At 44.5% G+C, this 27712-nt stretch overlaps 2 protein-coding genes and 2 long non-coding RNA genes across 8 annotated transcripts in view; 1 reads left to right on the plus strand and 3 right to left on the minus strand.

Annotated features, from left to right (window-relative positions):
* BBS12 (Bardet-Biedl syndrome 12) overlaps window positions 1-5903 on the minus strand; it is a 24560-nt gene extending 18657 nt beyond the window's left edge. Inside the window, exons 1-2 of one of the 5 annotated variants that reach the window (XR_007629514.1) lie at window positions 1696-4362; window positions 1067-1122 (exon numbers count right to left, since the gene is read on the minus strand). Coding sequence is in view for 3 of the 5 variants with exons in the window: in XM_050320578.1 (XP_050176535.1) it covers window positions 1832-3964 (2133 nt within the window). In the remaining 2 variants the exon portion in view is untranslated. Of the gene's footprint in view, window positions 1-293; window positions 4363-5065; window positions 5132-5338; window positions 5389-5834 lie in introns of those variants that run through there. The other 4 variants (XM_050320578.1, XM_050320580.1, XM_050320581.1 and 1 more) reach the window with 4 other exon arrangements.
* On the plus strand, window positions 5462-10504 carry LOC126642720 (uncharacterized). Its single transcript, XM_050320582.1, has 5 exons — window positions 5462-5588; window positions 7181-7336; window positions 8558-8686; window positions 8778-8915; window positions 9152-10504. Exons 1-5 carry the CDS (start codon window positions 5571-5573, stop codon window positions 9239-9241), a joined length of 531 nt encoding a protein of 176 aa, XP_050176539.1. The 5' UTR covers window positions 5462-5570; the 3' UTR covers window positions 9242-10504.
* Window positions 5906-11281, minus strand: LOC126642722 (uncharacterized). Its single transcript, XR_007629516.1, has 3 exons — window positions 11145-11281; window positions 6813-6967; window positions 5906-5958 (listed from the first exon to the last, which is right to left on the minus strand). It is a non-coding gene; the product is annotated as an uncharacterized LOC126642722 (long non-coding RNA).
* An 802-nt stretch (window positions 11282-12083) lies between these two features.
* On the minus strand, window positions 12084-27490 carry LOC126642721 (uncharacterized). Its single transcript, XR_007629515.1, has 3 exons — window positions 27322-27490; window positions 27069-27207; window positions 12084-12275 (listed from the first exon to the last, which is right to left on the minus strand). It is a non-coding gene; the product is annotated as an uncharacterized LOC126642721 (long non-coding RNA).
* Window positions 27491-27712: the final 222 nt, after the last annotated feature.

Consider the following 27712-nt stretch of genomic DNA (forward strand, 5'->3'; position numbering starts at 1 on the left):
ATTGCAGAAGAGGATGCTTTGAGGAGAGATAATTTTAGGTAACGCAGGATACAATATCTAGGCAGTTTATAAAACGTTCCATTTTGTGGGCCTGTTGAAAAGCGAGTGTTAATTAATCAAAATATCATGTCTGACAGCTTTTTAGAAAACCCCTTGTCCTGGTTTCGGCATCCCAGCATTTAAATATATCATTATGTGCTTTTTAAAAAGCCTGATTGGAAAAATTACATCATTTTGGACTTTCTCAACACTTGGTGCGTCAGCTCTCAGTGTCTAAGAGCCCCATAAATAGATGTTTGGACCACCTCAATACAATTCATGTCTGCAGTTTTTCCACAACACACTTAACTCTATTATACAAATAAAGTGCAAGTGGATCTTTTCTTGGGAACTGGGGTTATGCAATTCTCAAAAAAAAAAAACAACAGTATAAAGCCAAATATGAGCTGCAAACACTTGCAGAGCACAGAGCCTGTTCATATTTATTTATATGCTGTGTTTCCACTTCATTCTCACTGAACAGCCCTTAGCTCCTCTTGCCTCTTTTGATCTACCAGACTCTTTCTCTCCCGTGTCTTAGTACACCAAGCACGTGGCCAAGCAGTCAAACCTCAGTGTGCCAACTGATCAATAATGCAAATGTAACTGCAGGCTGATCAAAACTTCCATATAAATAGATCCCTATGCTGCCAGGAAATAGTGTTCCAAATTAAAATTATAAACCCCTAGAGTGCTGATGAGATTTTTCCCCAAACCCACTGAATTCTGGAGTTTGATAGAAAACCAAAATATTTGCAGTTTCAGGTCAAAGATATAACACTACTTTAATACACACACTATCTCTGTATATATCTAAACCTTATTTGGGGGTGAATTTCATTATCTGTACTGCCAGCCATCAGCAGTTTAATGAGAAAGTTCCTGAAAGCAAGAATCCACTTTGACATCACCATTTCCATTTGTTTTCTGTTCTGTTTTCAACAGAACTGGTGAGACATTTCACTTGTAAGCATGATTCAGAATGCCAAGTTCAGGAGGGAAAAAAAAAATCTCCATAGTTACACACCTCTTTCTTGCAATGAAGTGCCAGTTCTTCAGGGCTCTGCTTCCAAATTATAAGTGCTGTAACACAGTAAAAATGCCTTGCCTCAATCATGATAGACCTGTTTACAGTTTTTAGCCAACACCTAAAACATAGACCATTTTCCTCTCTACAAATAACTGAAAAACCCCAAGGAAATAATCTAAAAATCCAGTTTGTGATGTAAAAAGAAAATATTGTGGAGGTAAACCCAGTCCATAACACCAAAAGGAAGGATTCAGGATGAATTTGCCAAAACCAGAGAAATTCCAAAGGGTATATATTGGAAAATATGAGATATATGGACCATATAAATATACAAAAATAGAATCTATTAATATGATCTCTTAGTGTAAAATTTAACACTCACGTTTAACTCTTATGCTTGCAATGCACAGAAATTAAGAACAAGGTATTAATTCAAAATTAATTACATTATATATATTCTTTAATTTACCACAAGCATACCAACGTTATGTAAGAAATCCCTACCTTTCTTTAGAAGACATTAGGAGACACCTATACAGACAATATTATTAGGCTGGGGTTAGAGGTCAGCCCACGAGTGATTTTTCTTTGTCATTTAATTCCCATTTCTAGAAATAAGAAATTACCTTGTGACTGCCTCTCACTCTGATTTCTGCTGTTACACTCTACAGTCATAATCACATCTCAGTGTTTGCTTTATAAATTACGAGGACACGTAGGTTGAACCTGGACTTCTCCCACTGACTCAGGGACTGAAAAGTCCTATAGGAACATAAATTCACTTGACACGGGCGAGTTCAACAGCTCGTTCCTTCTGGGGCCTGTGATAATTTCGGCATCAGTCTGAAGCACCAGCAGCACCACGTCCAGGGCTCTCCTCCACGCCTCTGTCTTGGCCGCGACGTTGTCACAAACCTTTAAACCCTCGCTGTGGTCAGCAAAGGGACCAGAGGCACCCCCGAGCACGTCACCCCTTCGAAACAATTCCAATATATACGCTGAGGGAGAGCCACAATCCGCTGCTTTCCTGAGGTGATGATCCACCAACGCACACGCTTCCAGCTCCGATGGAGCCTTTGCCACGTTGCACATGAGCACTGCGAGGTACCGCTTCCAGCCACTTGCCAGTGCTTGGAGCACGAGGGATTTATACTCTGCCACGGGTGCTGCCAGCCAAGGACCGGGAAACTCTTTCCCAGCCTTTGCTGGTCGCACAGGCTGCTCTGCGAGCACCTGGATGTGGCTGAGGCACAAGAGCTCCACCGCACCAGCCCCGGGAAAAACCTTCCCATCTTTTAAAGCGTGGTGGAGCCGATACACCAAAGTCCAGAACTGGTCCTCCAGGAGCTGCACCTTGGCAGCCACGGCAGTGGTGAGCACGGCCGTGAGCAGGGGGAGGCCCCGCGCGTTGATCCGCACCGGCACGAGCTCCCCCAGATCCATCGCACGCCCATCGCTGGCCTCCCACAGCCCGGCCTGGGCCCCGTTCCCAACACAGGAAGGGTTCAGCTGGCTCAGGTACGTCACTGGCTGGGCACCAGTGGCCTCCCCAAAGGCACACAACACATCCCGAGGCACAGGACCGATGACCGCTATCCCGTTTGAGGTGCACCTGTCCAGTAAGTTTTTGCACACGCTCCCTTTGACCAAAACGAGGTTTACTTCAAAGCCCACCAGAATACCTAACATTCTGCTTAGCCACGTGTCTCCTGCTCTGCCTCCCTCTAGGTCAGGATGCTCCAGTATGGTCCTTACGTTATGTGGTCTGTTAAAACCTAAGTGACGATACTGCTCCGTTAGGTCACCGTCCACCAGCAGCATCCGGAGGGGTTTGTCTTTAAACTGTTTGATGACCGCGGCTTGTTCTGGTGACACTAACGTGACGAAGCCCTGGCAGACACAGGAATAGCTTTCAGGCAGGCCCAGCAAAGGGCACGTCACAATCTCTGTGATATTAAGCTGGGAAGAGCCCCTGCATTCTGCTCTCTCTTGCTGATACGCAACAACGCTCTGGAGCAGTTTGACGCCAGTCTGATTTCCACGGCTCAGAGCCACTGCCAGGTGTCCTAAATCACAGCATTCACATGGATCTGCTGACGGTCTCAGAAAGCGTCCCTGAAAATTACCTTGCTGACTTGAAAAATGGCTTTTTCCTAAAGTGCTGAAGTGTCTGCTGTGGGTTAACTTCTGTTTGATCCAGCTGCATGCGATAACGCCACTTCCAGGAATCACAGATGAACTTCTGTCACCCGCTGGTTTGACAAGAGAAGCTGCTGAACCAAAGTCAACCAAGGGTGAAACCAGGCCCTTGTTAAAATGACAGTCATCTCCTTGATGGGAACAAGAACTTACTGGAATTACTTCTGGTGCAGAAACATGTTTCTGAAAACACAGCAAGTCCTGAGGATTTAGAAGACTGTCACATCCAACTTGGCAAGCTTTGCATTCAAAAGCCTTTGGCCTGACTCTGCTAGAACACAGATCTTTCTTTACGTCATGTATTGATATTTGGAGACACTGGACTCTCTCACAGCAAGAGTTCAACCCCTCAGACATCACCGACACTATTGCTGAAACAGGGACATTCTGCTGGAGGCACTCCACCACGGCACTGCTCCACGCACCAACAAGGAACAACAGGGTACTCATCCCAGTCTTAAACTCCTTGTTCTGGGCCTGAATGGTTTCATTAAGAAGCTGTCCAGCAGCACTAGTCAAATCCAAACTCTCAAGCAGTCTAACAGCAGAACAAATCAATGTGCTTTGCTTGGTGCTTTCATCCACGATGAATTTATGAGACTTCACTGGCCCCAGAAATGCTCTGCCAGTCGATGCCAAGGATGAGAGTTGCTGGAGTCCAATGTGCCTCCTTGCATTCACATCTCTGAAAGCCATGGGAAGTGGGCAGCCTCTGTGGACAGAACACAAACTTACTGACCCAATCTCACAGCAAGCCAGGGCACAGATCCCAAAACCAGTAATTCAGCAGCCTAACCCTGAACACAGCTCTACTCTGTATAAAACAGTTCTTTATCCTGTGCACTTATTATGAGACATCAATGCGTACAATTGCTGAAATGGCGAGTTGCTAAAATGCCATGGAATTGTTTCTGGCTTTCTTATTGTAAAAAGCTGTTAATTCCCATGGTTTCTTCAATTTGAAGCACTGCAGACTGTACAGAACTACCATGTCCCTCCTGACCTGTTATGTGGAATTTCAGCTATTTGCCTTACTTGGGGCAAAAGTTCCTTAGAGCAGAATGGGCAAATTACATGCAAAACACAAGTGCTCTCTGCAGATTCTTCTTGGTACCAACAGGTGTACCTTCTGAAGGTTTAACTTTCAAAATCTGGGAAAAAACCCTAACTTGTTTCCAATTCTATCTAGTCCATTTAGCACACATCAATACTTTATTAAACATGCATGAAAAGTAATACCTCAAAACCGCCAAGGTTTTAAAATTTCTGATCTACTACTCAATTTAAACACACCAAAAATAAATCTTCTTTCCTTCGAAATCTCTTCCACACCACAGTCCTGGATTGAACTAAAACTTCCCTTTTGACTTACAAAGTACACACACCAAGAATTTAGAACCCTGAGCCCTATACCTTTTATGCTCAGATTCAAATCACAGAATCACAGAATGGTTTGGTTTGGAAGGGACCTTGAAGATCACTCTGTTGCAAACCCCCCCTCGCCATGGGCAGGGACACGTTCCACCAGTCCAGGTTGCTCTGAGACCCATCCAACCCAGCCTTGGACACTTCCAGGGATGTGGCACTCACAGCTTCTCTGGACAACCTGTGCCAAGTGCCTCACCGCCCTGGAAGTAAAGAATTTTCCCCTAATACCTAATTTTCCCCCAGTATCTAATCTAATCTAAACCTACTCTCTTTCAGTTTCAACCGACTCCCCCTTGTCCTGCCTTGTAAATAGTCTTGCCCCATCTTTCCTGTATATGCCCTTCAGGTACTGGAATTTACTCATTATACCATTTATTTCATCTCCCTAAAGGCCCCTCGGCGCAGCTAGTCCAAAACCCAAAAAGCTCATGTTTCCATCCCACTCCGCGAAAAGTCCATCTGAACATTATCGCCTTAATCGTCACAGGGAGAGGAAGCGCTTCCCGCATCGCCAGGGGGGGAAAGCATCCTGGAGCGGACGCAGCGGGCGCCCCGGAACCGCCTCGGCGGCGGCCCGGGCCGCTTCCTGCGGTGCGGAGTGTCGGCCCGGTGGCTGTGCGGAGGAGGGTGCGGGTGTCTCACCGGTGCGGGCGCGCTTCCCGCCGCTCCCGGCGCTTCCCTGGACACCGCGAGTTGCCTGGACACGGCGGCCGCTGGCCCCCGCGGCGCCCGCAGCTGTCAATCACGGGCACGGCGCGGCGCTATTGGTCCGTGCTCAGCCAGGGGGGAGGGTCCCGCGGCGCGTCCCGCTCGCCCATTGGCCGGCCGGCCGGCGCGTGTCTGTTGCGCCGTGTCCCGCCCGGTCCCGTGCCGGATGGTTCCCGCCTGGATGGTGAGCGCGTCCCTTCCCTCCCTTCCCTCCCTTCCCCAGCGGGATCCCCTTCCCACCGCCGCCTCCCCAGAGCCCCTCCGCCCCTCCCCGCCAACCGGCAAACCCCTCTCAGCTTCCACCCCCGCTCAGGCCGCCGCTAACGCCTGGTTACCTCCTCCGCCCCCACCACCGCCCCTCCCCAGCTCTGTCACTATGGAAAACGCTCCCGAAAAAAAACCACCGGGATTCGCTCGCAAAATGCGGTACCTGCGCTCGGCAAGCTGAGGGGGAGCACGCCTGGTTGGTCTCGGCACGGCTCGCTGGGCTCCTCCGCTTCGTGCCGTCGGCGGTGGCGGGTCGGGATGGCACCAGCCAGGCCAGGAGCGGGAACCTGGAAGGGATGTGCACAGCTCAGACTTGGAATAAAGGGGACGATGATAAGTCTCTGTAACTAGGAAAAAAGGTCTCCCGTGGGTTTTTGCCGGAGCGGCGTATAGAGGGTAAAAATCTGATGCTCGTGTCGATAGCAGGGAGAAGCCAGAACTGGGGGGAACAAATCTTGTTAAAAAAAAAAGAAATTTCACGTTTAACTACAAGAAAATGGAATCTTCTATGTGACACATTGGGAATTTAAGGCAGAGATCCCAGCCAGAAAAATGGTACCAATTCAGCTGAGATAAGAAAGTGGTCAGCAGTAGCTAGAAAGCAAATTCCTTGCTTGGTGTTTATTTATTTTTTTGAAGCCCAACCAGCTGAAGCCGGGGATGGGAGGGACGGCCTTTCCTTCCACCAGGCTGTGCAGATTCAAGACTGAAGGACTAGAATCTGTCAGCTGCTGGTTTAAAAACGAAACTAGACTTGAGGAAAACATCCTTCTAGCTCTGTAGAATGGGAGGGACCCGCAGACCCTGTACTGTACAGTTCACACCAGAGGCACGAAAGGTCTCGGAATTATCCTGGATAACGATGTACCAGCTCAGCGCAAGCAGATTAGTGCTCCTTAAGGGGCAGATTTCGTGTTGATCTCACTGCTCCCAGAACACGTTGTTACCTGGCTCCACAGCTCCTCCGGGGACGGGGAGCCTGGAGCTGCACAGCTCCCTTTACACTTCGCTCCCTCAGAGCAGGTGCTCTGGGATATCCCATCTCAGAGCTGGCTTGGAGGACTGGCTGAATTCGTGTGCCATTCACAGTCAGGACCCTGTGCAACCACGTTTTTTTTAGCTGTGAGGATGATGGACTCACATTTTCCGGGTGAAACCACTCCTGACACATCCAGGCAACTGCAGGAGGTACAGAGGGTCTTCAGTCTCCTCAGCGGGGTGTTCATTTTCGGTCTGCCTGCCTTTTCGGTCTGCCTGCCTGTTCTTCTGGCACGACTCCTTCAATCTTCAGAATTCCTGTTTAAAACAGAAAACATGAAACCCAAATGCACATTTTGCAGGAACAAAGTGTTTGCTTGTGTTCTTTTTAGAATAACCATAGAAATGTCTACCACTGGCAGCAAGGAGTGTCTCTCACTTCTGCTACTGTTGTTATTTATAACTTAATGTATTTTGAATTCTCCCTGGAATGGGCTATCTCTTATCTGCTCTCTCCCTTACTTTCTGAAGGCATCCAACTACAGAAAACCTGGCTTAGCTACAGCCCAGCGGAAGAAAAGTGGCTTGAAACCTGAACTTACAGAAGAGCAAAAGCAGGAGATCCGAGAAGCTTTTGATTTGTTTGACACCGATGGATCTGGAAGCATCGACATCAAGGAACTGAAGGTTTTCAAACTTTTTTCTTTTTCTTTGGATGAAAATCTCTTTGATCTTAAAACTGCAGCTGCTTTCTCTGTTTGTCCAGCCCTACTTTAAAATAGTTTTGGAGTACGAACAAGAGTAATGGCTTGCTGTCATGACTAAATTTGGGGTGTATTTTTACATGGAGCATGTAATGCTCCAGAGCAGACAGGCTTCTCTAATATGTGGATATTTGGGTCTGATAACTTGGAGTTATCTGAGCATTAGAGGAACTAAACAGTTCCTGAGGTGGTTGTTTCTGGGAAATGGGCTTTTGTTGTTCTGGGATGAATGTCAGAATATCAGATATTTCCTCACCTCAGAACTAGACACACATTTCATTTTGCACACATTCAGGAAAGTTACAACCATATTTGCATATATGTAATCAAAAAATTACCTGGTTTTTAACTTAAAAGAGAACAAAAGAGGGATCTGAGTTGCATTTCAGTAGCTATTCAGGCAGTGTGTGTGCACTTGCATACACACAGCGGTACAAGGGGGAGGATTAATCTCAGTTCTCTCCCTGGTTTTTTATGTGTCTGATCTTTTTCTAAGTGTGAACCTTTTAATTGTCTCCTTGATCTTGATTTCTTACATACACAGACTCTGCCTCAATTTCTGCATATGTAGCCTAGAACCATGAGTTACCTAAGCCTGTAGCTTAGCTCAGGATTTACTTGCAAGCACTTGGTTAAGGACAGCGTGTTCTCTGAAGGCAGATGATACATGTTAAAATATAGTTCTTAAAAGAGACTGAATTGTTTTAGCATCAACCATTTAATGCTGTTTTCTTTTTTCAAAATAAATTCAAGATAGTAGATATTTTACAATAGAAAGTGTTGCCCATTAAAATAAACAAAAAGGAGCTTTTTCAAGTTGTCCTGTTGCAAGAAACTGGTCAGAAAACACACGTTTCTGATGAGTTGACACTCTCCATTAGAAAAGTGTTCAGCAGGAAAATTTCTGCCTAATATTAATTAACTATGGATTTCCACTAGACTGTGTAGGAAGAACAACATCTTAAGAATATCAAGCTTACACTATTTCTGTTTGGAAAGATGAAAGGATCTGGTAAGAGATACCAAGGTGTTTTCATTGCAGTGAATTGTTACTGCATTTTTGGACAAGGAAATGAAACAAGCTTTAGCTCAGCTGCTTACAACATAATTTTAGTGGCCTCCTAACGACTGTTTTTTGGTGCAGGTTGCAATGAGGGCTTTGGGCTTTGAGCCAAAGAAGGAAGAGATTAAGAAAATGATAGCAGACATTGACAAGGAAGGAAGCGGCACCATCGACTTTGAAGACTTCTTGGCCATGATGACACAAAAAATGGTAGGAATTCTTAGTAGAAATTCTTGTGACAGCACAAGCAGCTCAAAGTCAGGAGTCTTCTAATTAACACGTGTTGTACTCCTGTTTTTAGAGCGAAAAGGATTCACAGGAAGAAATCTTGAAAGCTTTCAGATTATTTGATGATGATGGGACAGGAAAAATCTCATTCAAAAACTTGAAAAGGGTTGCCAAAGAGCTGGGAGAAAATCTAACAGATGAAGAACTTCAGGTAAATCCTGATTTACCAGAGCTTTCCTAACAGGCACAGACCAATCCTGTAACTCCTAAGGACTGGGTGGAAATTCATGCCTATACGAAAAGGGTTGAGAGGTCAGAAATATGAAGGGCCAGTCAAGCATAGTTACGATTTCACATGAAGTGCTTCTGATTGATTGTTATTTTAATGAGGGGAATATCTTGTGTTTAGAGTCCAGTGCCTGATCAAGTGTCCGATATGTTTTGTAGGAAATGATCGATGAAGCTGATCGAGATGGAGATGGGGAAGTAAGTGAGCAGGAATTCTTGAGAATCATGAAGAAAACTAGCTTGTATTAATATTTGTTGCCTTGCTATACAGCTGCTCCAAAAGATAACCTGGAAAAGACTTAAAAACTGGGCTTGTGTCTCCTGCATATTTTCTGTCATTCAAAGTCAGGAAAGACAGATTTTTTTTTTTTTGGTTCATTCTTTTTTCAGTAAAGTTAACTGGGGAAGATGGACTGAACCTGCAAGGCAGGGTCCCTTTCTCTCCCCCATAACAACTTCCCCAATTGCCATTTTGGATAAAAAACGCTGTATTTTACTGTTTCACTGAAAGACTTTTCACTTAAGATGCAGAGATTGCCACTGCTGCTGGGAAAGGCCACTTGGACTTTCCTAAGGCTACAGATTGAAGGGACAAGCACGGTGGGTTTTTTATTCCTTTTAAGGCTTTTAGGTTATCTTTTGGTATTTGTCTCCTTTTGTTTATTTCCATGAAAGACTCTAAAATGAATTGCAAATCTGTCTGTATTTCTGTATGAAATACTTTTTTCTCATAGCAAGTTAGTTTTGGACTTAATGGGAAGCAAATGTAGCTAACCAGCCTTGGTTCTTCATTTGAAGCTGTGTGCCATCCACAGATCTTCTGTTCCTCTGTTTATCTGACCACCCAAAACCTGAATGAAACTTGAATGTAACGTGCTTGGCTCACCAAAGTTTATCGTAAAACCAGGCAACATCTTGTGCCATTATTTTTACTCCCCAGACATTAGAGCTGCTGTTACTTCAGAATTTTAGGTGTACCTAAAAAGTTCAGTTCTGTGGTGTGCACTAGAGTAAATTTTGTCCTTGGCTGTTGACTGTCAAGTTGAAGGGAGGACTCGCCTCTGAGGTGAAGAAATAGCTCACCATGGATATCTGTGGAACACTGAATGTATTTAGATCCACGCAATCCAAATTCATTTCACACATCACAGGTTTGGGTTTGGTTTTTGTTTCTGTTTTTGTTTTTCTTTTAGGAGCACCTTCCTTTTCTTAAGTATTTCTTGCACATACTGTCAATCTAGGACTTACTGGAGAGCCACATTTCCTTCTGTGTTATGGGGACAGAGGGGTGACACAACCTGACATCCAATTATGTGGCTCTGCAGCAGGGTTTATCCTTGGGTCCTGATTAGACAATCTGTTTTAAAACTTTCAAAGCCTGTAAAATTCCAGAGACCTTAGAAGTTCCCTATTAGCAGAGTTGGTGGCAGTTGATGTAATCTGTAGTACTGTAAGTGTTTTAAAATGTCTTAACTTTGTATAAGTGTGAAATAAAACTGTTTTGCAAGTTAAGGACTTCGTGTGCTAATCCTGAATGTCTCAAAAATGATTTTGAAGTGTTAAATGGTTCACCAAGTACATTTTCACTTCCATTTATCTTTTCTGCCTAAGAGAGGAATTCTTAGGCGCAATAGTCCGTCACGTAATTCCTCTTCCACGCTGCTGATTAAAAGTTTCTAGTACTAACCACGTACCTCGAGAAAGGGAAATTTGAAGTTCTAGTTTACTGTGGGGAATCCCAGAGGCTATCAGAGTGACTGCAGGTTTTTTTCGTGCTGCCACAGGAAGAGATTGACGACTGTGGTTTACCTATGATGCGTGTCACTTCCCTCTTCCTGTTCTTATCCCATTACCTGACCTCGGAAGGTAGGAAAAAGCCACACAATCATACCTGCCTGCAGTGGGGAAAAGTTATTTCTGGCTTGCCCATTAATCTTTCAAGCCTGGAATGTCAAGCAGTGGCTGAATTAGCCCAAAGTTTGCAAGTGTTTAACAGAACAAGCGTCTCGTGGTGCTTTAGTCTGCATGATAGTGAGGGATATCTTGTCCCCTCTTCAGCATGGGCAGCTCTGAGGGCCAGGGGAGGCAGATGGCTGTGAACCTCTCTGCATCCCTTCTTCCCTTCACGCTGACCTGGAGAGCAGGTTCTTACCTGGCATTTGGAAATTCCCCTTGGATGGCATCAGTATGTGCATCCAGCTGAGATCCTCCCTCTGTAACATCAGCCAAGCCTGGTTTTCAGTCTGAGTGTTCATTCGAGTCAGACACTGCACAGAAAGGAAAGTGGAACTGCAGTTTGTACTTGGCAAGCACTTAAATATCAAACATGCTTAAGGGCAAGAGCTGCTTGGGAGATAATATCACAAATTACTTCCAATGAAATACGTTTTTAAATGAAAATGTACCGGGCTTTCAATAAAATACAAACTAGTTCAAGAAGGAAAAAAATTGCTTGCAAGTTATATCCCTAAATATACCAATTGCATGGCAATTGTATTTCCACCATGTAACTTTTAAGTTCTTTATCATCTCTCAGGCCCACGGTACAGTCCCACAATCCTGTCAGTCCCACACTAAGGCAAATCTTCAGCTGGCTTTAGGAAAAACAGACCCAAGGAACTTCCAAGGAGTGCTGTGCTCTCACTTCATTAGGTGAATTTGTTTTCAGAGCAATAAGCAGGATCAACTTCTACCACTGCAGAGGAATAATGGCTTCTTTTCACCTAATCTTGGCATTTAAAAGAGGATGGTGGAAAGCAGTAGAACAAACATTTGTGTGCTTTCACATACCAAGAGTCTTACTAACAGAGCCCAAATAGTTCCATAAACTGATGAGGCATTTAATATTAAAATATTTAAATTGGTCACTTAAAAGTTGTGAAGAGTAACTCTCACATCCTGCAAACTGCCTGGCGAAGTCACACCACATATTTAAAATGGAAACCTCCTCCCTGAGTTAAACAAATCACTTACTGCCACACTATAACTGCAGCATAAGTGGATTTTGAGAAAGACTTGGGCACCAGAAAGTGCTCTGAGCCAGAACTCACCACTGTCACACTTGACACATGGAAATGTCACATATCTCCATATAAATAAGGACTGACAGATCTGAGAGCAGTGGCAGCCTCGCTAGAGGGCATCCAGTTACTAAAGTGTGAGGTGAGTGATGCTCTGATGCTTATTTCCCTCCTCTGTGGCTTTCAATGACGATAGAAAATACAGTCACAAACACCATCCAGACAGGGCTTGAAATACGTGGTTGGATACAAAATTATTTTCTCTGAAAAAAAAAAAAAAGAAAAGAAAACAAGTCTTTTCACACTACCCATGTGCAAAATGCTGTAATTATTAGTCGGTTGTTCAAAGCTGAACCCCCAAACCACACTTTCTGAAACTCCCACTCTGTATCAATTATTAAAGAAACACTCCCAGGAGAGCAGAGAGCTCAGCTCGCCTTTCACACAGTCCCCCTGAGCGCTCTGACCACTCTTGTCGAGTTATTTCCTCCCTTTGGGAATAACTGCTATCAAATGGAACCACTTCCAGCAGGGAGACAGAGCCAGACCTGCTGCAGGATGCTCGTGGCCGCCCCTTGGGATGTGGGAAAGCTGGAATCATGGCCTTTCTTCGAGTCAAGAGGAACAAGGATTTGAGAATTAGACCCTTGTCCCCAAGGTGAGTGTGCTCTGGGATGTGGCATAACTCCAGTGGCCTTGTGGGGACCTAAAGCTGTAGCTCTTGACCTCTTTGGAGCCCTGACTGCCACTAATCACTAAACTTGAAATTGCTCAAGTCTTTTTTTTTTTTTTTTTTTTTGGTGCTTGTCTGAATTAGATTTCACACAGCAGTTAAGAACAAAGCAAAGCTGTCAAACCTGAGCTGCAAAGGTGAAAAATTCTGGCCACAGCCTTAACATTTTTGCATATATTTATTACTCCCCTCATGTTGGATGCATGTGCACACACACATACATACACACACAGTGCAAATCTTGCAGTCCTATCATTATTAAGAGTTTCACATACTTTTGACATGGAAAAAGTACAAATTTGAGTTGGGAAGCTTCACTTGGAAAGAGGGGGGATTTGCTCTAACATTTTAGTCACAGACAGGGCAGGCTTTGTGTACTGTAGGGTTAGCATGGTGCAGAAATCTAGCCCTTGTTTACTTGGAGTGAAAATCCCACTGGGCCAGCAAGGGCTGTGGGAAGTGGCATGGGAACTACTTGTACCTGGTTCGGGGTCTGCAACAAACTGGTGCAGTCTCAGTGAGTTTGCCTTTGCTCTCAAGGCCACTTTATGTCCTTTGAAAGCTTCTAACTGGTTCTAGTAGCGACAAAAGTTTCACTATAAAAAGAATCCCCCCCCCCAACATTAAATAAAGCAGTAAAAATAGGTTTCCACAGGAAGCAAATGCAACAGCTTAAACTAAACCATTTCCAGCATTATTTTGTGCCACTCTCTACCCAGAAGCATAGCTTAGTGCAAACAAACAAAGCCAGAATAATTTACACATCCATGCAATTGTCTGAAATTCCTTCCTAGGGTAGTTTCTTCTCCACCTGACCCTGCTCAACATCCTCAATATAGAGAAAACTGATATATGCTTTCCTGTAAATTTTTTCAGACCTCCAAAGGAGAAGCACTGTGAAAGCTCTAAACATCAAGGAAAAACTGACTGCAAACACTGCAGATCTCACTTAGAAACGCTAGAAGTTATTTCAGTAAAAAAGCTCAACATTTTCACAACTTTTAAAGAAGTGGTATCAGAATTCCACAGAAACACTGTTTCCACACATCTTCTGAATGTTTTGTTTAAATCAGTTCATGCACTATAGTCATTGAGAGGTTGAAGATAATTGCTGCAGAATAGCTCCTTTCGGAAAGGATATAAATTTAACAAAGATTTGGGGATTTTTTCCTACATGAAAAAATCCATGTCAGTGAAGGTACAGCCCATGCACAGCAGCCAACAGGCGAAACAGGGGCTAACTATTTTCTCTAAGCAGAAAATTACTATAGTTGAGATTAGTTTTTGGTAAACATGTCCCTTATATGGCTCTTTATTAGCTTCCTCCTTAACATTAGGAACCAATAAAGTATTCAACAAAATGGCTGACAGGTTTAAATATTATTTCTGTTCCTGCTGCAAAATACATAAATATTTTTCTGTTGAATCCTCATAAACTGGGCCCCTATGTGGGTGAAGTAAATGCTTAGGATTCTTCTGCAGAAAACAAATGTATTATTGCTTACAGGATTAAAAATAGCAATATTACAAATCCAAGAGAAAATAAGACTTGAAAATGCTTATGTATCACAATTAAAGGAGCTTTACCCAAAAATGAAACTTCTTTTAGAAGGGGGGGGGTTGGAAGAAACAAGTATTTTTATTCTTCCTAGTTCCAAAACAAGATGCAATAGTTGTATTAAACAGGATATTATTTATTACGTGGGGATTTTTGCGGAGAGATTCAGAATCCTCCTGCCTATCAAATGCCATGCAATGCTCTGACTCACCAAGTCAAGGCTGAGAATGGTGCAATCCTGACCACCTCCTGCTAAGGGCACAGCATCATCTATTCCCATTGCCCTCAGCTTAGCACTTCTGCAAAAACTGGGCCTTAAACAATGAAGGCTTTAGGTCTGGGCTTCCTATTTCCTGCGGTGGATCTGTGTAGGTGGCCTTGTTACCAGAAATCCATACTCCTACACAGCAACTTCTGACTGTGTTTCTGCAGAAATGACTATGATGAAAGGAATGAAATATTTTTTAAATAAAAATCATGTGTCTGTTTCTCCAAACCAGTTGGGGTATCTCCTGCTGGCGGGATTAATTTCTTCACCTCTCGTGTGGCAGAATTAAGAGCGGGGTGGAAAACAAAAGGATTAAGGTGTTAAAGGGCACCGTGGCTTGGGCTGCTGGGCAAAGGGAGAGGGGAGAGCCTGTCTATACTGTCCCCTGCACATCACCAGCGGCTGAGTCACTGGCCCAGCCTGCAGAGCTTCTCTGCTGCTGCATTTCGCAGCCAGGAAAATCCCACATCCTCCCAGTGGGTGTAGGAAACGCAGCTCTGGATGCGTCGCCACCAAAAACAAAGGGGAGGTTGTGGCGCGGGCGGCGTCTGTGGGCTCAGGGCCATGTCCCAGGACCTTGCTGACAGCATCCCAGGGCACAGGGAGCTGTGAGCTGAGCCCAGGGCCAGCACTGCCTGCCCACAGCCCTGCTGCTTTGCCAGCCTCAGTGCTCCAAGATGTGTGCCCAGCGCTACCTCCCCACATAGGGATCCGCCAGGGCCACCAGGAAATGGCCTCTCCCATCCCGTCCCACCTCATTCTGTCTCTGCCCTTTGGCTCTTTGGGGATGTCACACCTCACCCTCACTGGCCTTCCCCAGCCCAGAAGGATGTTTGACTTCAAGCACAAGGGACTTACTCAGGTCTCGACTCTTGCCACGCTGTTGGGCCAGCACAGCCCTGGTGGCTCCAGAGGTGCTGCTCTCACCTCCCACCCATCTGGGCTCACTCCCAGCCATGTTCCATGATTGCAGAGGTGGGTGCAATCAGCCAAGGCAGCTTCAGTCTCTGAATTAGCCAGTACCAGTTAAATACCAGTTAAATACCACCAAAGCTGCTTGACAGATGATGGCTGTAAACGCGTATTTCTGGGAAAGCAGCTGAAGTCTTTGCTCACAGATCCACATTGTTTCCTTCCACGAGTTCCCTGTGGCCCTTGCCAGGCTCATGTTGAGGGTGGTGTTATTCCGAGAAGACCACAAGCATCCTGGGTCAGGCAGCCAGTGCCTGGCTCTCCAATCTAAAGTGGAGTATTGCTCTTGGGAAAGGAAACACGGGGACAGACTGGCACGGGTTTGCCCGGCTGTCTGGGCAACAGCTCCGGACAAAAGCGCTTTTGAGAAGCCGCTCCTGTAAAGCTGACAAGAAGAGACCTGAGATCCCTAAACGCTGAGGTGGCACCAGGAGAGGCTGTCTTAGGAAAGCAACCAAACAGCCTCAGTCATTCCTATGCAGCACAAGCCTTCCCACCCCAAGTCTGCAATGGCTTATAAGTGACTTGGATCAGGACACAGCATCAGTGTCCCAGCCAACCCGACAGCCCTCATGCAATCCTTCTTCTTTAGTGCCGTGCTTCCTTGGAGGCTTCTCCTCCTCGTGCCTCCTTAGCAAAGCTGCTGCCCCCGTGCCTCCAGCAGGGTCCTCCCACTCTGTTTAGCCACCTGAACTTCTCCTAGGAAGGTTAAGAAGCAAGACCATTCAGACAATAAAGGGGAGAAAAATTCTCCCTATCACATTTGTTCCATGCTCATGTTGACCAAGACAGGACAGCACAGAGAGGAGAAAATAGCTACATGTCAAGGGAAAAACAAACCAGCCTCTCCTAACTCTGTCTTGGCATGGATTCATTCACTACACCAAGTGCTTTCGGCCCAGCCTGATGGGCAGAGCAGAGCCTGCCTTTGTAATCTCTGCCAAAGGGAGAAACAAGGCCCCACAGACATTTTACCATGACTGGGTCACCACTTTGGATGTTTTAACACTGTTATTCAACACCAACATTCTCCTCCAAGGAAGTGTCAGAGGGGATGGCTCCACCATCAGCCTGGCTCAGGGAGGAGCTGCTTACCCCACAGGTTCCCCTTTCACTGGGTTCAGAGTGTCCCTTATTGCACAAATTACTTCACAGTGACAGTTTACAGATACGTCATGGCCATCTGGGACATTTCTTAGTATCTAGAGCTGCATTCTTAGAATGAATTTCCTTCTACGTGTTTGGGGTTAGAATGAACTTAGACCAACGAATTGCATGTGGGGTGCTGGCTCATTGTCCAGGAGTTCAAAAGTTTAAGGTAGTTTTTGAACACCACCTGCAAATCTCAGGGTGGCAGGTGACATACAAAATAATTTGTTTTTAAGAGTGAAGCACTGATTCAAACTGAATCTAGGTATTGAATGGAAAACGGAGTCTAGGACCATAATTTTTTGTGGCATTGTTGCCATCCTGAAACTTTTGCAGTTCAAAAGGTGGCACAAGCCTTTGACAAAAATGAAATCATTTCACACTTATTTCAGCAGTTTCCATTGAGAAATTGCCTTGTTCAAGGCACCATCTCTTTAAAAACATGACATCAGCTTCAGTAGATTTTACCTGATAACGCTCACCGAGTTCCTAGCAATTACCACTATTATTATTATTATTTGCATACAAGTTGCTTTAGGGACTATCCAAGCAGAACAGTAACAGCCCCATGCCCTAGAAAGCTTTCAACCTCAGCAGAAGACAGATAATACATAAGACAGTTTTGGCCAGAAATCCAAGGACTGTTAACATCCTTCTGACAGTCACTTCTTAGAAAAGCATTTCAAGATGACTGAAACTGGGAGGCTTTGGAAATACCAGTGAAAAAGTGCACTCTTTAAATAGGTACCAGGAGGGTGGCAAAGCCTTGGAGAGGTGGAAGGGAATGTGCCAACAGCAAGGGGGAGATGATCACGAGTGAGTGAGAGAGTACCTCACAGCTGGACTTGGATGAACAGGCATGGGATACAGCAAAGGTACCACAGAAACTACTTAAGCAGACAGGTAGTCTTGGAAAATTAGCTTTTCAGTAGCAGGCAAGGACTATGTGAAACCCAAGAAGAGTCCTGCAATAACAGAGACACAAGAAGAAAGTTTAACATTGTGAATAAAACCTTTACGTTACTGAACACACGCATCCAAACTGAAGCATTATCTGGATACAGAACAGTCCTCAACAAAGATGATGCCCAAGTTGCAAGTCTGAGCGAGCAGCAAGACACTGGGCATTAATGAATATCAAGTATAATCAGTTCTGAGTTGTCTGTGGGTGCCTAATCCATGCTGCAAATTGGCCTTTGGGTTTAGCAGTAGGGAGCTGTCAGAAACCACAGTGCTGTGACTAACACACTACACCACGCTTGTGACAACTGTAAAATCCTTTTCCAAGTCTGACACCCAGGGCATGAGTCTCCTTCTCTGTCCTGGGAAGTCCTAGCAACCTCCAGGAGGGAGCTGGTGAGAAATGCAGACAGCAGGAATGGCAAGTTCTTCTTACCTGACTCCTGCTGACATTTTTCCAGATTTCTTTTAAAAGTTAAAACCTGAATTCTTAAGATTTGGATGAATTTTCACCTTTTACTGAAGGATAACACAACAGGGGATAATTTCAAGTCACAAACAATAGGCATACGCCAGAAAGCAACAGAGGAAGTTCCTCCAAGGTTTAGAGGGAAAGTGCAAATTCTGTATCCAAATCTCTGCCAACAGGCAGCCTGGCACAGGTATAAACCATCTAATTTCAGTCAGCCTATTACCACAATGTTCAAAAGACAGAAGCCCTTGTGAAAAGTCCCTCTCCAGCCTTCTCGTAGCTCCCTTTTTAGTGGAATTTTCATTACAGTATGAAAATCATGGTGCTAAAAGAAGGCATGTCACACCCTCTTCTGACTGTTTGGCCTTCCAGTTTTTCTAGCTGTTCTCAATGCTTTTTTAATGAACATTTGCTGATGTTTAATGGCTGATAAAACAGTGACTTGTAAAACTGTTTATGAATGGCCTATTTATTTACATCACATCATAGCACTTGCTGTCAAATGCAACTTCCACAGCATAACTGAGAACATAATGGATGAGGAAAACCAGGATCCTGTTGGTACTACACATCTTGCACAACTTAGTCACAGGTGGCTGCTTTTTTTATGTGGCTGTGGAAATGCCTTTGAGGGCTTATTTTTGGCAGATACTGATCTACCTTACCTTAAGCAAAGGATTTTTAAGTGGTTCAGAAATGCTTTTGTACATAGAAACCCTGTGAAACCATTCCAAGCTCCTCCTCTTTGTCCTGGACAATCTCTGAATACTGAGACTTGCCCTGGTATAAAAGCATGGGAAGACAGAGGGAAATACAGGGGAGCAGTGAGTAATTCAGAAAATAAGTTTTTAAGAACTCTGCAGGTGTGCAACACAACTCTGCCTGTGGCTCTGCTGTGAATGAGGTTAGACAGCTTGGATACAGAGCAGAACAGCTTCAACATGAGTAAAACCTGTCTGGTTCCTTAGAGACATTTCTGCAACAATCCTGGGTGATGTATCTGCAGGTTTTGTTTTTGCAATGGATGAAATGCACAGTTTTGCTTCTACCCTCAAAGAGGACAGCTCTTGTTTCAGAGCTCCCAGACCTAGGAGGGCTCCAGGGTCAGCACAATGCTTTAAGTGTTGCTTTAGCCAGTTCAAAGGACCCAAAAATGAAATCTGTAAGACTTCGACAGGAATGGCAGAATGTGAACAACACAATGAAAAATGGGGGAGAGCTTGGAGTTTTTGAGATTTTGGAACTGACCCTGAGAAGAGCAAGGGGGAAAAACCACAGGATTTCAATAATATACCTCCCATTTGGATAAATCTCATTATGCCATGATTTCATGCTAAAAGGTTTATGTAAGTGAATACCATTTCACTTCTGGAACAAAACTGTAGTCTCCAGCAAATCTCTCTCTGAAACCAGAAGAGGCATGATTAATTAATATCCTGTCCTCAAACATAACTCTCTGGAGGCACTTAAAATTGTCAGGGAAAGGCAGTACACTTGCAAAGCCCAACTTTCATCATTACAAAGAGCAGCAGCTATAAGCACTTGTTCAACCTTAATCCAGCCTGTTGCTGACTTCCATTATCAGCCTTTAATTACATGACTTTGCAGATTCCCCCACAGGATTCTTGCCATTCACAGGAAGAACCCCCAATTTATTGACCTTTCTCATTGTTTGCATTATTTTGTACACCAGGTAAATCCAGCATATGTTCTTGTAAAAAAACCACTCTCTTTTGTGCAATGTACTGATCCAGATCTCCCTGTTAGAGGAGATTGGTGGAGCTTGACCAAATCAGGGGCAGGATTAACTGCTGGGGTAATGAGGGGTAGGTGGAGGACACAGCTTATTTCAGGTTTGGTAATCTAGGAAGCAGCTGAAAACCCCACACCATCAAACCATCCCAGATATCCCCTATCTGTGAGGCCAAAAAATTAACACTTATGCTCGCACATAGATAAAATAAAAATTAAAAATCGCCTTCCTTCCCGCTCTTTTTCTTTGCTCCAGAGTTTAGAACTATTGAGAGACTCTCAGTCAAAGTGCTTTAACAATTGAAACATATATTTTTTTCTTATTCTCAGAAATTGATTAATTATTGGAAATGACGATTAATAACAGCTGACAATCACTCTGCTGCCTGACAGAAAACCATGTCCCAGTGTGAGCTGCAAGCAAAGTGCTGGCTGCAATTCACAACCAGAGCAACACACCCCAAAAAAACTCTTCTGCCCCTCAAAAGCAAACCCCTTACTTTTTTTGTTTAGAATCATTCGCTCCAAAACAGGCATAAGGATTTTAGGAAAAATATTCCTTGAGGATGAAGTTTTCTCAGCAGGCCTTTGACTGCTAACTCCTTTTCATTTGGTATAAGACCTCAGCTGTATATCTTCCATTTCATGCAAATTTGGGGAAGCCAAACATCACAAACTCGAATCTAGAAGAATCAAGCATGGCCTATTTAAGCAGTAAAGTATCTGACCTGTAGCTGGAGGTTTCTGAGTTTATATCTTGTTGTACTGAAATTCTTTATTGTGTGTATATATATATATATATATATAAACCTTTTCAGTGTCATATCATACATTCCTTTTAGCAACCTTTGCCTTGAACAGGCAAGTGTCTCCTGGTTCCTGCAAAGCTTCATCCCAGAAGCACGTGCTTATGATCTGGGTATGTTTTTCATCTTAAATAGACCTTAAAAATCAAGTTCCTATCCCAGTGCATTGCCCTTCTCTTTGTAATTTAGTTGCTTTGGCAAAGGTTGTACCTGGTTGGTCAGATATGTAGTAAACTTGCGATTACTTCTAAATACTGAGTTTGTAGGATTTACAGGCAGACTTGGCCTAGCATGGCAATTCTTCTTGCATATTTCTGATAGGCAAAATAGTTCATGGTCTCCTCTAAGTCTTTTTTTTCCTAATATAACTTTATCCAGATTAAATATTAGACAGTGCTCTGCCTCACGTGCCCTTTCAGTAAACCATTTTCCTCTTCGTTATTCAATCAGAAAAGGATGATGTTTGGGAAACTGCAAGGTTGTACCTGGAGATACAAAACAACATTCAGGACTCCTTCCTCAAATTAGACCAACACTTTTACATATAGGTTAAGTCCTATAATATGCCTCCAAATGTAGTAATGGGGTTTAGACAGGCTCCAGTTTTCCTATAAGCTAGCCCTCAGAAATAGGGTCCTTGGGATGGTGAATTCCTAATAACACCGATAAAATCAAATGTTGTATGGTATTTTCCACGCTTCCTGGCTCCTGGTTGATATAAATACCCAGCCAGGCTCTGTGCAACGTGAAACAGGAGAAATACACAGCCAAAATCCATCTGACACTCTTGGCTGCCCACACAAGTCCCCCGATTGTGCTGAGCACCCTGGACCTTTATGCCACTGTTTGACATTAGGAATAGACCTGTCCCAAGCCTTTGCACCCTCTGCAGCACACAGGGGGAGATCTGCTTTGGCTCTGCCGAAGCGAAGCTAAACCAAAGCCAGACAGATGATTTTTTTGGCTGCAGATACGCTGAAAGAAAACGGTGAAAAACCTGAGGGCAACCTCAATCCACACTGTGGCTGTGGCCTGCAGCAGTCCCTGCAAATGCTGTGGCGTGCCACGAATTCCCCCTGCTCTGCTGCCCTGGGCACACCGCTGCTGCGGTGGATTTATCCGCCCCGGGAAAGAAACCCTGCCAACAAAAGCACCCTGGATCATCTCCAGCTGCTCTCGCCCATTGATGCCACAGGGCAATTCCGCACCGCTTCGAGAGAGCATCCCATGCAATGACAGTCACAGCAAAGGCCAGCAGCCACCCTCAATATTTCTGCGTCATGGAGTACTCCCTAAAGGGCAAATTTTCCTATTTCTAAAAACAAGAATTCTGCTCTTCTTATTCTAGGTCACTTGTGGAACCACACAGATAACGGATCTCAACAAAATGTCACTAATGATAAAGACCGGGGTTTTTCACGGCGTGTTTCTGAAGGCAGGCACTTTATTTAGGTGTCTGAGTGGAGGGGGGCAATTTTCACCCACGATTTCCAAGACTTGCTTTTGAAAGCACTGGCCCGGATATCACTGACATACCTAGATATTGTAAAATTAAGCAGGCTGGTCTGGGTGCTTTGCACCAGAGAAAGTAAAAGTGCAGTGGTCGTTTCAAATGCTGATGTACTAAACAGGATGGGACCAGCCCCCACCCCACATGTTTGTGTGCCACAAACATTGCTATTTTCTGCCTCACTGTGACCACACAGGACTGAGTCACCTAATTCGTAGCTGCCAGTGCAACGTAGCCAGCTCGTGGCTGATGGAAACATCAGCCTGGATCTTATCCCAAAGCACGCTCTTCTGCTCCCTGCTCCACAGAAATTTTTTGCTGCAGCTGAACAGCTTGCAAATAACGAAGTATAAACAAGCACGACATGCAAAGGATGATTTTGCAAGCTGTGGGGCTTTCATCGGCTGCACCACGGACTCTGGAGCTGGGCACCTGAACGGTGCTTCCCCACAATCTCCCCTGTGGTTCGACAGCCATATCCAGGGGAAAATTCAACAAGTCTCTATTTTCAGCAGCCAGTTGGTAAAATAATTACTTTTGGCTGAACCAAATTAAATGTCACTGAGCCGTAATCAAAACATGGTTTTGTTTTCAGAGAACACTTGAGCTCGAAGGCCGCTGAGCCCGTCCCTGCCCATGCTGAGGTGGTGGCCACGCTGCGTCTCAACACGCAGGGGGGAAATAACATAGACTTGTTTCCACTTTTCTCTGTTCTCACCTGAATGACTGGATCAAGGTTAAACAACCGCAGACAGAAGGGAAAAGATCCCTGACCAGGGGTGGAAATGTGAAACACCTCAGATGGGGTTCATTTTTTAATTGCCGTCAGATGCGCTCAGGGGCTGTGGCCAAGAGGGCAAGAACAGACAGGGCTGTCTGCAGGATGGGAGATTTCTGGTGGTGAAGCCCTCTTGGGGTTTTTTTGGGACAGTTACATATAAGACACCAAAGGAATGGCTCAGAACTACTATCCCCACCTACAGTGTTTCTTTTCCTTTACATTTACGGTAACGACGTTCGGGCAACAGTTTGCTTTTCTCAGTTCCCACTTGCTATTCATTGTGAAACTTGGTAAGATTGGCCATGTTGTAATGTTACTCCATGAGTACGTGGATAAAGACATTTGTCTTCAACAGTTCTTTTCTGTATTCATGAACCTATCCCGTTGTTTGAGTCATTCCTTAGGGCGTATCACATAGTTGGCATTGCTCTGGCAGAAATCTTCTGCTATCCCTCTCATTATTTTTACTGTGTATATAAAACATATGCAGATGTTTTTTGATACTTTGTCCAACCACTTAAACATTGAGTTCCACAATGAATTGCAGAAATTTTCCTCGTTGTGACTTAGGCATGGTTTGGAGCAATGGGCAGATCTATAAGAACAAATACTGAAGTAAAGTCCATGTAATATGAACTACAGACTACAAAGATCAAGTTACAAACTGAAGTACTCTGAAGTTCACAGTGGAAATAATTAGTCTGAAATCAAAGTTTCTACCCTAACCCTGACCATGTGTGCAAAGGAAAGGGATTCATTTGGTTATACTACAGAACAGCTTTCCAAACTGTACAGCGAGTGCTGCTATTTATTTTCCTTCATAAATGTAAAATTCTTATTTTAGATTATCTAGCCTTCAATTTAAATGTCAATTTAAATTAACTTCACAATCACTGCTGTTAAGTTACTTACTTAATTCAATTCAGAACTTCATGGAATATCTGAATCCTAATCTGTTAAATGAAACTTGACCTTCTATGAGAGCAACCAAGTAAAAACCCCTCTTACGCCTTTTTCAGTTGCAGGAAATACTAAGGAAATGTTACTGACAAAGGCTTCAGGGAGAAAACATTTTCAGTGCCCAGAATAGCATTTTAAAGGCAATCTTGAATGAGAACCTTTGATGTCTTACAACTTTTTCAGTATCTGAGAATTACCTGCTGCTGGAAAACTCTCAGGTGGCTGAATACTGCTTTGGCAGACAAGTTTGTCTTTGCCCATAATTAGGGTTCGATCTATAAAACATCTGTATATATATATTGAGGAGCAAATTTTACCCTCAGAAATTCAAATCTACAAGCAAATTTGCTTCAGAATAAACATTTACTTCTGTTCATGTATGGGATCGCAAAATGTAAGGCAGAGCAGTACAAGTGACAGAAGATCAGCCTACATTTTTTATACCTCACTTCATTAAAACAAGGTCTCCTTAAATCCTTTATTATGCTGCCTTGTTCCTTTTTAAAACATGGCCTTATTGCTGTTCATGTGCTTAATGTCCTTGAGCGTAGATGCAGCATCCAGATTTGGTCATATCTTATTCATCATCTGATGTAACAGGGTACATTTCTAAGCTAAAGACACCGCCTGGGCAGCCACAGAAAGGATGTGTGAATGTCCTCACGTTCCCTTTTGCCACAGAGCAGCAGAAGTTTTCACACTGACGTTTGCTGACAGGGAACAGGCTGACACCCACGTGTGCCCACGTGCGAGCGTCTGTGACCGCAGACCCCACCCCAGTGGGATTTCTGAAGGGGCAGGTTTTGACACTTGTAGACAGAGAGTTTCTGGATATTCCCAGGTTTCCTGTCACTATGGAAAGGGGGCATGTGAGGGGCACTGCTAGCACCCTGGGAGAAACTCCAGTCCCTGTGTTACTGTAGCTGTGATGACCTATAACGGGTGAAAGTGAATCCAGTTTTGTAAAGGGAAGCTGCACCTTGCCAGCCTGACTGAAGATGGGTGAAAGCCTCTCTCAAGTCTCTCCCTAGTTCCTTTCAGGCTGAAGAATTATTGCTGCTTTTGCTGGTTTCGGACTCCCTGCATCTTGATTTTGACAGCAAACTCCCCAGAATAAACCACACTTGTTCTTTCTTGTGTGCAACAGAACTTACACACCACTTTTGCTGCACTAGGAGTAGTCTTCTTTTTAGAAAGAGGGTTGATGTTTTCATCCTAGGTTTGATGTTTTCTTTTTATCCATTTTCTCTAATTTAACTAGAGATGATGTTAGCAGTGTCAGCCCAATTGTACTGAACCTCTCAAAGGTCTTGCCCTTGATGATATTGAGGCAAAAACTTCCACAGCTTTTGTGTCTCATAAAAAGCCACACTGTCTTACACTGGCTTTAAGTGTGTTGTATTTTATTATACTTCTTGTTATGTTTTATCAGGTATTTACTGAAATCTATAATTTAAGTAAATTTGCTGAGAAGGGGATGGTAGTAGCAAGCTCTCACCAGCTGAGATACAGTACCCTGGTGCTCTGCTCAAGCTCCCCAGCTCATTCAGGGAGGGCTGAACTGAAGCAGGAGTGTTCACAGCTCAGCCAAGCACTGCAACTGCAAACACTCCCCTGACTGTGCTCTACCCCTTCGTGGCAAAACTAGGTTATTCGTTAGGCACTAAACAACATCCAGTATTTCACCTTCCCCACAGTCCCTACTTCCTCTGTAACTTACTCATGTCCTTTGCAGGCCAACTATGCTCTAATCCATGCTCACAATTCAAATTCATGTTCTTAAGCCTGGCAAAAGCGTTTGCTGAGTTTTACATTCTGAAGTGGGATTGGGACTTTCACCTCTGCCCCTAAGCGATGGTCATTTACTGGTGTGACATCTCACAGGCTTAGAATACACCAAAGGCATGAAACACGTAGAGATTCTTTTGTCTCTGTGATATACTCAGCTTCAAATTCAGTTATGGATGAGGGATTTTCATTTTCCCCCACAGGAATATGACCACTCTCAGTACACCAGGAACTTTATCTATTATACACTAGGAAGAACAGAAAATTCCCCCGAAAAAAAAGCACACTAATTAAATCATACGAGATTATTTCTAAATGAATCATGAACGAATGATGTCTACCACTTTTGCTGTCTTATTAGTAAACGCGGTTGATAAGTACATCAAAAGTAGCTCTAAAGTGCGTAGATTGTGAAAATTCAGTTAATCATGGAATCACAGAATGGTTTGGCTTGGCAGGGACCTTACAGACCATCTAGTTCCAACCCCCTGCCATAGGCAGGGACACCTTCCACTAGACCAGGTTGCTCAGAGCCCCATCCAACCTGGTCTTGGAACACTTCTACAGATGGAGAGTCCATAAGCTCTCTGGGTAACCTGTGCCAGTGCCTCAGCACCCTCACAGTAAAGAGTTTCTTCCTAATATCTAATCTAAACCTACCTTCCTTCAGCTTGAGGCCATTCCCCCTTGTCCTATCACTCCAAGCCTTGTGAAAACTCCCCCTTCAGCTCTCTTGGAGCCCCTTGAGGTACTGGAAGGTGCTCTAAGGTCTCCCCAGAGCCCTCTCTTCTCTAGGCTGAACAGCCCCAACTCTCTCAGCCTGTTTTCATAGCAGAGGTGTTCCAGCCCTGTGATCAGCTTAGTGGCTGTGCTCTGGACTCGCTCCAGAGGCAGTTTGGTTGGCAATCCTAACAGAGTCTGTGTGGGGAAACTGTCAACACGTCCAGTTTATGTGCAGTTGCAGATCTTGGGAGAGCTCTGCTCCATTGTGCCCGTGCCAACACGGGAAGTGTGCCCTGTCAGCAGCACTGCTTCTGGCCACACTCAGCACTGATCCCTATCTTCACATTGCCCCCTCCCACCACCTCCACGAGCATTAATTAAAAGGGATTCATGAAAAAGCTTTCACCATGCAGCAGTTTGATTTCTACTCCAGATGGCCCTCAGCGAGGGAGCCAAAGAGCTGGGCCATTTGACCTCAAGTGCCCTCTTTTTAACTCACAGCAAGCACGTCAGCACTGCCATAAACATCACACCTCCTGTGATAGGGCTGCCTGGCAGGCTCCTCTGACTTTTGTCACCCTCTTAATCACACTTTCTCCCAAAATCACCCCGTGCTGCACTGACCTGTTTGAGCCAGGGCTGGCAGCCAAGACATGGGGGGGCTTGGGAAGGAGGCATGTGTCACTTCTCAGATCCTTTGCTCTCTCCTAAGTGGCAAGGCTTGGTTACTTCGAGTCCTCCTTGCAGAAATTTTGAAAAATGCCTGTTAGGGAAGTGGAAAATAAAGAGTATTTCAGTACCCTTTATTCGGTACTGCACTTACATTTGTTATTTAAATCCAGTGCAATTTGTTGTGAGCTTGAGAAACTTCTCTTACCCTTACAGACCAGTCCCCAGGACACACCCAGTCCCCACAGTGCTCCAGGGTGCTCCTGCAGCTGATCCACACAGCCCAACTTCCACCAAAGCTGTTCTGTGGTCTCTCTCCCTCTTTGGGGATCATGTGAGAACACAAAAGTAGACATATGAACCACGTACATTTTCACCCAGATTACAAAATACTCATTCCACTCATCATGTGGAGATGGAAACACACACAGGCCAAGGCAACTGCAAGGTTGGATCCAGCTTGAGGGGGGCAATGAGAACCATCCCCAGCACCCACCTGGGGTAGCACTGGCAGCGTGTGGCACCGGGCACTACTCCTGCATCCTGAGGAATGTACAGCAAGTATCACTGTCCCCCAGGTTTGATGTTTCCTTTTTATC

The sequence above is a fragment of the Myiozetetes cayanensis genome, unplaced genomic scaffold, assembly GCF_022539395.1.
Source record: "Myiozetetes cayanensis isolate MyiCay16 unplaced genomic scaffold, myiCay2020 scf24, whole genome shotgun sequence".
In the NCBI taxonomy this organism is placed as follows: Eukaryota; Metazoa; Chordata; class Aves; order Passeriformes; family Tyrannidae; genus Myiozetetes; species Myiozetetes cayanensis.